Below are 13,758 nucleotides of genomic sequence, written 5' to 3'. Positions count from 1 at the left end.
GGGCAGAAAGAAAAGCTCCGAATAAGGAAGGGGATTTTGCAGTGAGAAGAACCTCAGGGCAAATCGGGCTCCACTAGGGCTGTGTGACCAATTCTCTGAGCCTTCACTAAAGGCTCATTTATTAGACTGAGGTGAAATTATTTACCTCATATATCTGTTTTGAGGATTTAATAAAATAAAAATATGAGAGCACTTATCATAATGCCTAGAATATGGTAAGTGCCAGGAAGAAAACTGATTATCTTTTGTCCTTTCCTACAGACTAGAGAATGATAATGATATGTTCTAGGGACAATGGATAAACAAGCTTGAGTGTAGCCAAGTCTGTGTGAAGGGACAGGAAGAGGTCCTTTCAAGTAGAGAAATGGGACCAGGTTATGGACAGCCTTGGATACCAGGCCCAGAGGCTTAGACTCGATTCTGCGTGTAGTGGGAAGGCTATGTAGGTTTTTGAGGCCATAAATGATATAAAGAAATTAGCATTTGGAAACACATAGGATGGATTGAGGGAGAGCAAGATGAAAGGGGGAGAAATATCATTTTAATTTAAAATGTGTATTTTTCTTTACATGTTTTACATAGCTTTAATAAGCAGAGTCTCAGCCATGAGAGATTACAGAGGACCTGACTGCCGATACCTGAACTTCACTAAGGGAGAAGAGATATCTGTTTATGTTAAACTTGCAGGAGAAAGGGAAGATTTGTGGGCAGGAAGTGTAAGTAACAACTTTTAAAAATTGAATGCGGAATAAATGACCAACTTGCACAAGGATTCCTTCCTTTTCTTTTCTTTTTTTTGGAAACAGGGCCTGGCTGTGTCACCTAGGCTGGAATGCAGTGGTGCAATCACAGCTCACTACAACTTCCAACTTCCAAGTCCTGAGCTCAAGCCGTCCTCCCACCTCAGCCTCCTGAGTAGCTGGGGCTACAGGTGTGTGTCACCACACCTGGCTAATTTTTGTATTCTTGTATTTTTGTATTCTTGGTATTCAGCTTTTCACTCTGTTGTCCAGGCTGGTCACAAACTCCTGAGCTAAAGTAATCTGCCTGCTTCGGCCTCCCAAAGTGCCAGGATTACAGGTGTGAGCCACTGCACCCGGCCAAGGATACCTGCTTTTCATCTTTAAAGAAACGTTAAGAATTTCAAAACACTGTATATATATTAAGAACTCTTAACGTATTTAAACAAACAAAAATGATCATGTTCAGTGGTGGTTCCAATATTTCTATAAAAGAGGCTTTTTGGGAAGGCAGTATGGTTGGGATGGATGGCTGAGAGAATGCCTTGAATTTATTTTTACATAGCATGCAGTGTTTTTAAAATTAGATTTTTATATTTATTTGGAGGGACTTCATATTATGGGATGGCTAGGCAACCCCAGTCATTTCTTAGTGCTGCCAATGGTCAAGGTTTTTGTTTGTTTGTTTTTTGAGACAAAGTCTCACTCTTGTTGCCCAGGCTGGAGTGCAGTGGCGCGATCTCTGCTAACTGCAACCTCCGCCTCCCGGGTTCAAGCAACTCTCCTGCCTCAGCCTCCCGAGTAGCTGGGATTACAGGCGCGTGCCACCACGCCCGGCTACTTTTTGTATTTTTAGTAGAGAAGGGGTTTCACCATGTTGGTCAGGCTGGTCTCAAACTCCTGACCTCAGGTGATCCACCCGCCTTGGCCTTCCAAAGAGCTGGGATTACAGGCATGAGCCACTGCGCCCTGCCAATGGTCAAGTTTTAAAGCGACTGCAAAGTTTTAGTTAATCAGATTAAAAGACATGTCTTTCTCAGCAAATGAAGGGCTGAGTTGTTACTGAAGAGATCCCCAGAAAGGTTGGTAGCTAGGGAAGCTAGGTATATACGTTTTTTTTTTTTTTTTTTTTTTTGAGACAGCGTCTCGCTCTGTCACCCAGGCTGGAGTTCAGTAGTGCGATTTCAGCTCACTGCAACCTCTGCTTCCCGGGTTCAAGTGATGCTCATGCTTCAGCCTCCCGAGTAGCTGGGATTACAGGTGCCTGCCACCACGCCTGGCTAATTTTTGTATTTTTAGTAGTGACGGGGTTTCACCATGTTGGCCAGGCTGGTCTGGAACTCTTGACCTCCGGTGATCCACCTGCCTTGGCCTCCCAGCGGGCTGGGATTACAGGCGTGAGCCACCATGCCCGGCCCTAGGTGTGTAAGTTCTTTTTTTTTTTTTTTTTTTGAGACGGAGTCTCGCTCTGTCGCCCAGGCTGGAGTGCAGTGGCGCAATCTTGGCTCACTGCAAGCTCCGCCTCCCGGGTTCACGCCATTCTCCTGCCTCAGCCTCTCCGAGTAGCTGGGACTACAGGCGCCCGCCACCACGCCCGGCTAATTTTTTGTATTTTTAGTAGAGACGGGGTTTCACCGTGGTCTCGATCTCCTGACCTCGTGATCCGCCCGCCTCGGCCTCCCAAAGTGCTGGGATTACAAGCGTGAGCCACCGTGCCCGGCCGGTGTGTAAGTTTTTTATAGAGAAAAATAACAGCTCAGGCCAGGCGCGGTGGCTCACGCCTGTAATATCAGCACTTTGGGAAGCTAAAGTGGGCAGATCACTTGAGGCCAGGAGTTTGAGACCAGCCTGGACAACATGGCAAAACCTCATCTCTGCTAAAAATATAAAAATTAGCCGGGTGTAGTAGTGCATGCCTGTAAATCCAGCTACTTGAGAGGCTAAAGTGGGAGGATCACTAGAGTCTGGAGGTAGAGGCTGCAGTGAACCGTGATTGCACCACTGCACTCCAGCCTGGGTTACAAAGTGAGATCCTGTCTCAAAAACACAAACAAAAACAAAAACAAAACTCCAAACAACAAAAAAACCCAGCTGATAGAGCTTTTTATTTGGCCCAAAGCTTTAGTGTGCTGAAATTCCTAGAAGGTTAAATCATCTCTGAATGTATAACATGCGAAAATTAATGAGTAATACTTTCCATTGAGAAAAGGTTTATATTTGATTGTATCATTATGGTTTATAATGAAAAGGTGCTAGAATAAGCACTTTTACTCCCAAGCTGAACAAGCATGGTCAACTTGATACATGTATCACTTCCATGTTACATATGCACCAGACCTCTTTTTTTGTGTAGCCTCTGTGGTCACTGTTTGAAGGAGCAGATTTTATTTAAAAATTCTGCTTTTCCCATCAGGGGCTATAGGACTGGACTTCTAATTGTCACTGGCCAGAACTGCTTGTCTGGCCTCTGCAGTTCCCAACTTTCCTTACTCTTCTGGTGCCTTTAAAACGCCAGTCTAAGGCCAGGTGTGGTGGCTCATGCCTATAATCCCAGTGCTTTGGGAAGCTGAGGCAGGAGGAACACTTGGGATCAAGAGTTCGAGACCAGCCTGGGCAGCATAGCAAGAATACACACACACACACACACACATACACACACAAATTAGTGGGGTGTTGTGGTACGTGTCTGTAGTCCTAGCTACTTCGGAGGCTGAGGGAGGCTGAGGCGGAAGGACTGCTTGAACCTGGGATTTAGAGTTTACAGTGAGCTATGATTGCACTGCTGCACTCCAGCCGAGGCAACAGAGCAAGACTCTGCCTCTATTAAAAAACAAAAACTAAAAAACAATCTATATCTTGAATTCACTGGAGGCATCCAATGCAGCCGTACAAAAAGTGACATCTTAGGTGTCATAATAGACAAAGAAAGCATTCTTTTTTATTTACTATATGTGAAAATAATGGTTCCACACAAAAGCATTGTTTAATATGTGGAGCCAGGGTAAAGTTTTAGGCACATTTAGTTTTGTGCATTTGATGTTTAGTTCATGCAGTTAGCTGTTTAAGGAACCACGCTGTGGACCCACAGGCTGTCAGTTTCCAAACAGTTGTAGCAACTGGAGAGCTGGACAAATTACAGTTGAGGTATAACGGTGCTGGATTAGAGGACCAAAAGAAATATGTTCTTTAAAACTTTAACAGGGTTAGGAAATGGGCTGAGGGTGGATGTGTAAGCCTTCACCCTTGGGGCACAATCTGCCTGTGCTTGAACCGGGTTAAGAGGATCTCTGTTATCAAGGTAGCCCCAGAAAAGTAGAATGGAACCAAATCCTCCCTGGAGGACTTGTAGACCTTTACTATCATAATGAATCCATTTGTGGCCCTTCAGAATTTAAACCGCCTGTCTGATTTTAACATCCTGAAAACATTGAATATGTCACTACTCCATCTAGCTTGGCTACTGCCACCATTGCCTTGCCTTTTGATGTCCCAGGTCTACTAGTATAAATCTGCAGTTGACCTGGACAAGAAAGGTCGTTAAAGAACAGAACAACGAATAAAATGAGTAAGTGGAACAGGTTTCCTTCTGAAGTGTGAAACAGTGACATTTCATGATTTAGCTCTTTGTTCCTTAAATAAATGCTCTTCTTTTGAATAACAAAAGAATATTATTTCACTCTCTTTTATATGGAAGTTGATAGTCAAGCAATGGTTGCGATTCAGAGTAGATGAAAGCCAAGGACGTGGAACAAAATTAGGTTCAATAATTATTATTGCTTTGATCATTCTTCCTCGATAATCTTTGTTCTTCATTTTGACAGAAAGGAAAGGAGTTTGGATATTTTCCCAGAGATGCAGTCCAGATTGAAGAGGTGTTCATATCTGAGGAAATTCAAATGTCAACTAAAGTGAGTAAAGTCGTTCTCAGTTGTTAATTGAATTTAAAATTTCTTGGTTAAAACAGTTTTCCCAGGTATCAGTGCCTATTGGTTATATACCTTTTATAGTGAATGCTTAAAATAGTTGGCCTGAGAACTTACTCCAGGAATAGCTTGAATATTTGAATAAAATTAAGTAAGACAAATTTGGTGACAGTAAAAGATTTTGCTTTCTGAACAATTAACAGACAGGCAGTAGAGTGTAGTTGTTAAGAACATGGATTCTGGAGATGGACTGAGTTCCAAGTCTGACTCAACCACTTACAAGCTATGTGGCCTGGTATGCCTCAATTTCCTTATCTGTAAAATGGGGGTGCTGAGTATAATATAGTGCTACCTTACATATATTGAAGAATAAATGAGTATACGTAAAGTACATAGAACAGCACTAAGTGCTCAGTAAGTGTTATATATTATTACTCATGCTATTGTCTTACTAAGATAAAAGTTTATTTTCCACCACACTCCTTAGTCTCATATCTGTACCTCCTCTTTTGCTGTTGGAGTTTTTCATGAGCATGATAATGTTGTGCTTCAAGGGAATCAGGAGGTGACTTTTCATTTAATAAACTTGGTTAGCTCATTTAATTCAGATTCTGGGTTAAGCCAATTTACCTTAAATAAGGTCAGTGAGAAGTGGGTCTGTCTAGTTAAACAAACTGCCTATTTTCTGGCTCTTTCCCATTACAAACTCTGGGATTAGCTGTCTATTTACTGTATAATAATTGGTCCCGTCAGTTCTATCTCTAAAATATATCTGGAGTATATTGTCTTCTCTTCAATTCCATTTTCACCCTAATTCAAGGCACCATCATCTCTTGGCTGGAAAGAAGTGGTACAATCAAACTGTACTACAGCCCAGAATTTCTGGGGCTCAAGCAATCCTCCCGCCTCAGCCTCGCCAATGGCTGGGACTACAGGTGTGCCAACACAAGCAGCTTCATCTATTGATTAGAATACCAAATAGCCTTCTAACTATACTTCTTCCCTATACTTTTGCCCTCTTTCAATCCATTCTCCAAACAGTAATGAATCTTGTAAAAACAAAAAATCAGTTATGTCATTCTTTTGGTTAAAGCCCTTTAGTGGCTTTTCACTGGACCTGGAATAAATCCCAGACTTCTTACCCTGGCTTCACAGTCCCACATGATCTGCTCCTGCCTCCTTTGCTGACCCTGTCTCTGGTGCCACTCTCCCCTCACTCACCATGATCCTGGCTAATCTGGATTTTTGACTATTCTTAGAACATGCCAAGCTCTTTCCCAGCCTGGGGACCCAAACAGGCTATTTTTTCTGGTTGGAATGCTTTCCCCAAATACTTCACTTGGCTAGTTCCTTCTTATCCATTAGGCCTGAGATTAAACATCAGTGCCTCCTAGGAAACTTTTGGAAGCAAAGGATATGTTTTAACATCTGGATTATGGTGATGGTAACACAAGTGTATACATTTGTTCAAACGCATACATTCATTATATGCAGTTTATGTATACCAATTATACCTCAATAAAACTGAAATGAAAGTATGCTGAGTTTGAAAATTAAAAATAAAAACCAGTGCCTTGGAGAGGCCTTTCAAGGTGATTCTAAAGGAATTATTGCTTCTTAATCACAGCTGTTTGTTTCCTTCATAGCACTTATTGCATTTTTTTTTTTTTTTTTTGAGATGGCGTTTTGCCTCTTATTGCCCAGGCAGGAGTGTAATGGCGCAATCTGTGCTCACTGCAACCTCTGCCTCCCGGGTTCAAGTGATTCTCCTGCCTCAGCCTTCCAAGTAGCTGGGATTACAGGCACCCGCCACCAAGCCTGGCTAATTTTTGTATTTTTAGTACAGATGGGATTTCACCATGTTGATCAGGCTGGTCTCAAACTCCTGACCTCAAGTGATCCACTCGCCTCGGCCTCCCAAAGTGCTGGAATTACAGGTGTGAGCCACTGCACCTGTCCTCATTTATTGCAATTTACAATTAGTTTTCTCTGTTGTTTACTGCAGAATCCCAGCACCTAGCACAGTGCCAGGCACAAAGTAGCACACAGATGCCTTGAATTCTTATGTCAAGTTCCCTGGGAAACATATATTGAGATGAATCTTTGCATCCACGAAGTTTGCTGGGTAGTACTCTTGGGAATAGCATCTGTGAAGAACAAAAGAAAAAGCGGGACTTGGCTGGGCACCGTGGCTCACACCTGTAATCCCAGCACTTTGGGAGGCCGAGATGGGCGGATCACTTGAGGTCAGGAGTTCAAGACCAGCCTGGCCAACATGGTGAAACCCCGTCTTTACTAAAAATACAAAAATTAGCTGGGTGTGGTGGTGCATGCCTGTAATCCCAGCTACTTGGGAGGCTGAGGCAGGAGAATTGCTTGAACCTGGAAGGCAGAGGTTACAGTGAGCCAAGATTGCTCACTCCACTGCATTCCAGCCTGGGCGACAGAGTGAAAATTTGTCTCAAAAAAAAAAAAAAAAAAAAAAAGAAGAAGAAAAAGAAAAAAGAAGCATCATGACCAGGCAGACAGATAAGTCAAATTGTGATGTAGTTGCAGTGAAGGTCTCAGTTGATTTCCTAAGGAGCCCTGGAGCTGGAATGGCCCTTTGGAGTTGTCTTTAATAGAGAGAGAGGCAAGATGATTTGGGGCTTTTATGCCCACATTTCTCATTGTATCTGGGGTACTGTAACTTTGGGTTGGGATATGGGTGTATTTACTAGAGACAGTTACTATTCTAAACACTTGACTCATTTAATCCTCACAACACCTCGGTAAAATAGGTACTGTCAATTTCCTTGGAGGATTCAAGGAGGAAATTTCCCTCTGAAAGTCAGATGAAAAGTCAACTTGCAAAAGGAAGATTAATAAGTGAAAAGGCATACAAATTTATTTGATCACAATTTTACGTGGCACAGGAAACTTCAGAATGAAGAACCAGGCTGGGGGTGGTGGCTCATGCCTGTAATCCCAGCAGTTTGGGAGGCCAAGGCAGGTGGATCACCTGAGGTCAGGAGTTTGAGACCAACCTGACCAATATGGTGAAACCACGTCTTTACTAAGAATACAAAAATTAGCCAGGTGTGGTGGTGTGCGCCTGTTTTCCCAGCTACTTGGGAGGCTGAGACAGGAGAATTGCTTGAACCTGGGAGGCAGAGGTTGCAGTGAGCAGAGATCGTGCCACTGCACTCCAGACTGGACGACAGAGCAAGTCTCCATCTCAAAAAACAAACAAGAAAAAGAATGAATACCCAAAGATACAGAGGAAACTGTCCATTTTTATGCTTAGCTTCAATAAAGTATGGATAGCCCTGTAGAGATATGACTGAACAAAAAGGGTATGATCTAATGCAGTAGACTGAGTGGAGGAACCCAGAAAAGCCTGTCGGTCTAGATTCTCCTTGGCTTTGCTGAGCATGCATTGCATCTTTCTGGCTATAGGGCAGGGCCTTCCCTGGAATGGGGGTCTTATGCCCTACAATCAAATAAGGTAGGTCAGATAATTTATGAATAGCTTTGCATAGAAAAGAGGAGGAAAAATTAGAGTAATAATTTTAGATTATATGGCTGGCTTTGGAGAAAAGGGGTTCTGGTTTCTATGACCTGCCTTGGGAAAGAGGGATTCTACTTTCTATGACTAGCCTCAGGGGAAAATGAGACTGAGAGGTGGAGAATAGGAGAAGGTCAGAAAAGAATTTTGCTTTTGATGCCTTCATTTCAGGAGTATTTCTGAGCCCCAACATCCTCATCTTACAGATGAAGGAGACTGAAGCATAGAAAGATCATAAAATTCACCCAAGGTCACAGAGGTAGTAGATGGCAGGGTTGGGCATTGAACCCAAAGAGTTTGACTCCAGAGTCTGTTCTTAATCATGTACTAGACTGCAGTGCCAAGTATATATTGTAAAATTGCAATTCTAAAGCTTATTCTTTAAAAAACCTAAACTTTATTCTCATTTCATAATGGTAATATCCAAAGGCAGCACACATCACTATTTCTAACATTCGGATTAAAAAAAAAGTCTTCATCATGTTTTTTCTTAATGATTTGGTGGTTCTGTGAGATGAGCAAGTAGATCCTCACTTCCACTGGCTGTATGCAATATCTCAATAAATGACGTCAAATTGTTTTAGTGCACCTTTTTTTTTTTTAAAAAAAAAAACAACAGGTTCTCACTCTGTCACCCAGGCTGGAGTGCAGTGGCACAATTATAGCCCACTGGAGCCTCAACCTCCCAGGCTCAAGTGATCTTCCCACCTCAGCTTCCAGAGTAGCTGGGACTACAGCGCATGCCGCTATGCCTGGCTAATTTTTGTATTTTTTTTGTAGAGACAGGGGTTCTCCATGTTGCCCAGGCTGGGTATAAACTCCTGGGCTCAAGCAGTCTGCCCACTTCAGCCTCCCCAACCATTGGGATTATAGGCATGGGCCACCGCACCTAGCTAACTTTTTTTTTTTTTTTTTTAAAGACAGGATCTTGCCCTGTTGCTCAGGCTGGAATGAAGTGGTGCAATCATGGCTCACTGCAGCCTTGACCTCCTGGGCTCAAGTGCTCCTCCTGCCTTGGCCTCCCAAAGTGCTGGGATTACAGGCATAAACCACTGTGTCCAGCCTTTTGGTGCAACTTTTAGCAAGGTTTTCATGCTTTAGAGCAGAGGTGTCCAATCTTTCGGTTTCCCTGGCCCACCCTAGAAGAAGAAGAATTATCTTGTGCCACACATAAAATACACTAACACTAATAAAGCTGATGAGCTAAAAAGAAATATTGCAAAAAAAATCCCATAGTATTTTTTTAAAGTTTATGAATTTTTGTTGGGCCACATTCAAAGCCATCCTGGGCTGCACGCAGCCTGTAGGCTGCAGGTTGGACAAGCTTGCTTTAGAGTCTCCGGTCTGTCTGAGCTATAACTATACGCTGTGAAATTCCCCTGTTAGTCAATGTTGTGCTGCTATAACAGAATACCAGAGACTGGATAACTTATAAAGAAAATAAATTTATTTCTCACAGTTCTGAAGGCTGAGAAATCTTCTTGAAGCAACATCTCATACTGGAAGGCAAGATGGGGAGAAAGGGAGAGAGAGAGGGCAAGACAAGCGCCGAACTGGGTGTCCTTTTATAAGGGAACCCACTCCTGTGATAACAAGCCCGCTCACGTAGTAATAGCATTAATCCCACCCATTCTGCCCTTATGGACTGATCATCTCTCACCAGCCCTCATCTGTCAACAATATTGCATTTGGGATTAAGTTTCCAATATACGGTTTTTGGGGACACAGTCAAACCATAGAACCCTACCTCAAATCACTGCAAGCACACATGCGTTCAGTCAGTGTGTTCTTAGGAGGTACAAGATTTTGTGGATATGCATGCCTTTTCATCAGATTTTGTTTGCAGAATACACTGAAAGCATTGATTGCCTCTGCTTCTCAAAAATTTCAACTATTTTTTAAAATTTTTATTTATTTATTTATTTATTTATTTTTGAGACAGAGTCTCACTCTGTCACCCAAGCTGAAATGCATTCGTGCGATCTTGGCTCACTGCAACCTCTGCCTCCTGGGTTCAAGCAATTCTCCTGCCTCAGCCTCCCAAGTAGCTGGGACTACAGGCGCCCACCACCATGCCTGGCTAATTTTTGTATTGGGGTTTCGCCATGTTGGCCAGGCTGGTCTCGAACTCCTGAGCTCAGGCAATCCACCCGCCTGAGCCTCCCTAAGTGCTGGGATTACAGTTGTGAGCCACCATACCCGGCCCCAAAATTTCAACTATTTAAAAACAAAGAAATCATAATGGGCCTGGTGTGGTGGCTCACATTTGTAATCCCAGCACTTTGGGAGGCTGAGGCGAGATGAATGCTTGAAGCCAGAAGTTCAAGCTCGGCCTGGGCAACATAGACTCTATCTCCACAATTTTTAAAAATTAGCTGGATATAGTAACAGCTACTGGGGAGGCTGAGGAGGGAGGATTGTTTGAATCCTAGAGTTCAAGCAAGCTGTGAGCTATGCTCCAGCCTGGGCAGCAGAGCAAGACCCTGTCTCTAAAAACAAACAAACAAAAAACCATAATGTAAAAGGTTTTTCATTTATGTTTACATAATTAGCCTTGAAGTCAGTTGTGATACAAGTGTTTGAGTTTTTGCTCTGCTGTTGAGCTAGTCATGTGTCTTGGGAATATCATAATCATCCATTTTAAATGACACAGGGAGAAACAAGGAGCTCTAGTACATTCATGTTAATCATATACATATTTTTTCCTTTTAGGAATCTGACTTTCTTTGTCTTCTTGGAGTAAGTTACACATTTGACAATGAAGATAGTGAATTAAACAGTGATTATGGTGAAAATATGTATCCTTATGAAGAAGATAAAGATGAAAAATCTAGTATATATGAAAGTGATTTTCAGATAGAACCTGGATTTTATGCAACTTATCAAAGTACTTTGTTTGAAGACCAAGTTCCAGCATTAGAGGCTCCTGAAGATATCGGAAGTACCAGTGAATCAAAAGACTGGGAAGAAGTAGTTGTTGAAAGTATGGAACAGGATCATATTCCAGAAGTGCATGTCCCACCATCTTCAGCTGTGTCTGGAGTCAAAGAATGGTTTGGATTGGGAGGAGAACAAGCTGAAGAGAAAGCTTTTGAATCAGTTATTGAACCTGTACAAGAAAGCTCATTTCGGAGTAGAAAAATAGCAGTGGAAGATGAGAATGACCTAGAGGAATTAAATAATGGTGAGCCTCAAACAGAACATCAGCAAGAATCTGAATCAGAAATTGATTCAGTGCCAAAGACACAGTCTGAACTAGCATCTGAGTCAGAGCACATTCCCAAACCTAAACCCGCTGGTTGGTTTGGTGGTGGATTTACAAGTTATTTAGGTTTTGGAGATGAGGATACAGGGCTTGAATTAATAGCTGAAGAAAGCAATCCACCACTACAAGATTTTCCCAATTCCATATCATCTGATAAAGAAGCCACAGTTCCATGTACAGAAATATTAACAGAAAAAAAAGACACACTCACTAATGATAGCTTGAGTCTCAAGCCAAGTTGGCTTGATTTTGGTTTTGCTATACTAGGCTTTGCATATGCCAAGGAAGAGAAAATTATGTCAGATGACAGGAAAAATGAAGAAGATGGTGGGGCAGATGAGCATGAACATCCTCTAACAGGTGAATTAGACCCTGAAAAAGAACAAGAAATAGAAATGATAAAAATTATAGAAACAGAAGATCAAATAGACAAGAAACCAGTCTTAGAAAAAACAGACGAATCTGATACTATACCATATTTGAAAAAGTTTTTGTATAATTTTGACAACCCTTGGAACTTCCAGAACATTCCAAAGAAAACAGAATTGCCATTTCCCAAACAGATACTGGATCAAAATAATGTAATTGGAAATGAAGAAACTGAAGAATTTTCCATTTATAATTACCTCACAGATAATACAAAAGTTATGATGTTCAAAAGTTCATACAGTCCGTCAGGTTGGTATGAAAATATTTATATTAGCATTTATTTTATTTTTAAACATAATTTATTTTTATAAGTGCAAATCAGATGAAAAAGTCCAGGAATCCACGTTTTTCAAAATACTTAGCTTTTTCATCAATTTCCGGTTTACTCTGGAATTTAGATCTTAATATTATAAAATAAAATCTCAACAGAAAAACAATGATTGGAGATCTAAAGATGTTCCAAGAAAATCTTAAAGTATTTTACAATAAATTTTAATTTTTATCAAAATATTGTATGTAAATAGTTTAAAATTTGAAATAGTGCTAAGGCATATTTTTTTTTGACAAAAGCAATTTCTGTTCTCTCCATCTACCTCCACTCCTACTGCTTTCCCAGAGACAGTAATTTTCTTTTTTTGTTTTTAAAGCAGTATCTTTTTAGTATTTAAGAGTTTTCTAAATAGAATCTTTATACTGTCCTGCTTTGATTATCCTATTTTAGATAATGTCTATTGATTTCCTATTCTGGTAGGTGTGGATTTTCTCATTCACATTCGCTGTTTAGCCCAATAACACCTTCCCAGTACAACTATATGTGAATGATTTTCTGAGAAACCTAAGCTAAGGGAAACTTTTTTTTTTTTTTCAGACAGGGTCTCACTTTATCGTCTAAGCTGGAGTGCAGTGGCATGATCTCAGGTCACCACAGCCTCGACCTCCTGGGCTCATGCAATTCTCTCACCTTAGCCTCCCAAGTAGCTAGGACTATGGGCACGTGCCAACACAGCCGCTAATTTTTGTATTTTTTATAGAGACGGGGTTTCACTATGTTGCCCATGGTGGTCTCCAGCTCCTGAGCTCAAGCGATCTGCCCCACTCAGCTGCCCAAACTGCTAGGATTACAGGTGTGAGCCATTGTGCCTGGCCAGCTAAGGGAAACTTCAATTAAATAGTTTTGATTATTAAATTAGATCTTATTCTAGGTCTGTAGTTTTGTTTTTCCTGAGAAGAACTATGATAACAAGAGTTTTCTTTTGTTTTTGTTTTGAGAGAAGGTTTCACTCTGTCACCTATCCTGGAGTGCAGTGGTGCAATCACAGTTCAGTGCAGCCTCTATCTCCAGGGTCCGTCTATCCCTCGACCTTGGCCTCCTGAGTAGCTGGGACTACAAGTGTGCACCACTACACCCAGCTAATTTATTTTTATATGTTGTGGAGATGGGGTCTCCTTATGTTGTCCAGGCTGGTCCCAACTCCTAGGCTCAAGGGATCCTCCCACTTCAGCCTCTCAAAGTGCTGGGAATACAGGCATGAGCTACTGTGCCCAGCTGATAACAAGGGTTTTCTTTAAGTTTCAAGGTAATAAGAAAACTCAAGCAAAAAAAAAGGGAAAAAGTTTTCAACTTTCTCCTTCAAGTCCCTCAATTCTGAGAGTTCAACAGTGGGCAACAGAATATAAGATAATACTTTCAGGTCTAGATATCCAGGTATCTAGCAACTCCTATGATTAAAAACATGTGGATGGTATTTTAAGTAGAAAACTTTATGACTTTCTGACATCTCCATCGTTATGACTCTATGATGGACAGAATATAACGCAGCAAATATTGACCAATAATACAAAAACAAACCCTAG

General features: G+C 41.5%; 1 protein-coding gene across 3 annotated transcripts in view; it reads left to right on the top strand.

Annotated features, from left to right (window-relative positions):
- The window catches only part of MIA2 (MIA SH3 domain ER export factor 2), a 125,861-nt gene that overhangs the window by 11,297 nt on the left and 100,806 nt on the right, over nucleotides 1-13,758 (top strand). For all 3 annotated transcript variants that reach the window (XM_063609280.1, XM_055291458.2, XM_063609281.1), the window contains exons 3-5: nucleotides 583-716; nucleotides 4,562-4,648; nucleotides 10,923-12,153. In XM_063609280.1, coding sequence (XP_063465350.1) covers nucleotides 583-716; nucleotides 4,562-4,648; nucleotides 10,923-12,153 — 1,452 coding nt within the window. The remainder of the gene's footprint in view (nucleotides 1-582; nucleotides 717-4,561; nucleotides 4,649-10,922; nucleotides 12,154-13,758) is intronic.

Source organism: Symphalangus syndactylus, chromosome 9 (genome assembly GCF_028878055.3).
Source record: "Symphalangus syndactylus isolate Jambi chromosome 9, NHGRI_mSymSyn1-v2.1_pri, whole genome shotgun sequence".
In the NCBI taxonomy this organism is placed as follows: Eukaryota; Metazoa; Chordata; class Mammalia; order Primates; family Hylobatidae; genus Symphalangus; species Symphalangus syndactylus.
The sequence above is the reverse complement of the archived record's forward strand: the minus strand, read 5'-3'. Positions and strand labels throughout refer to the sequence as shown.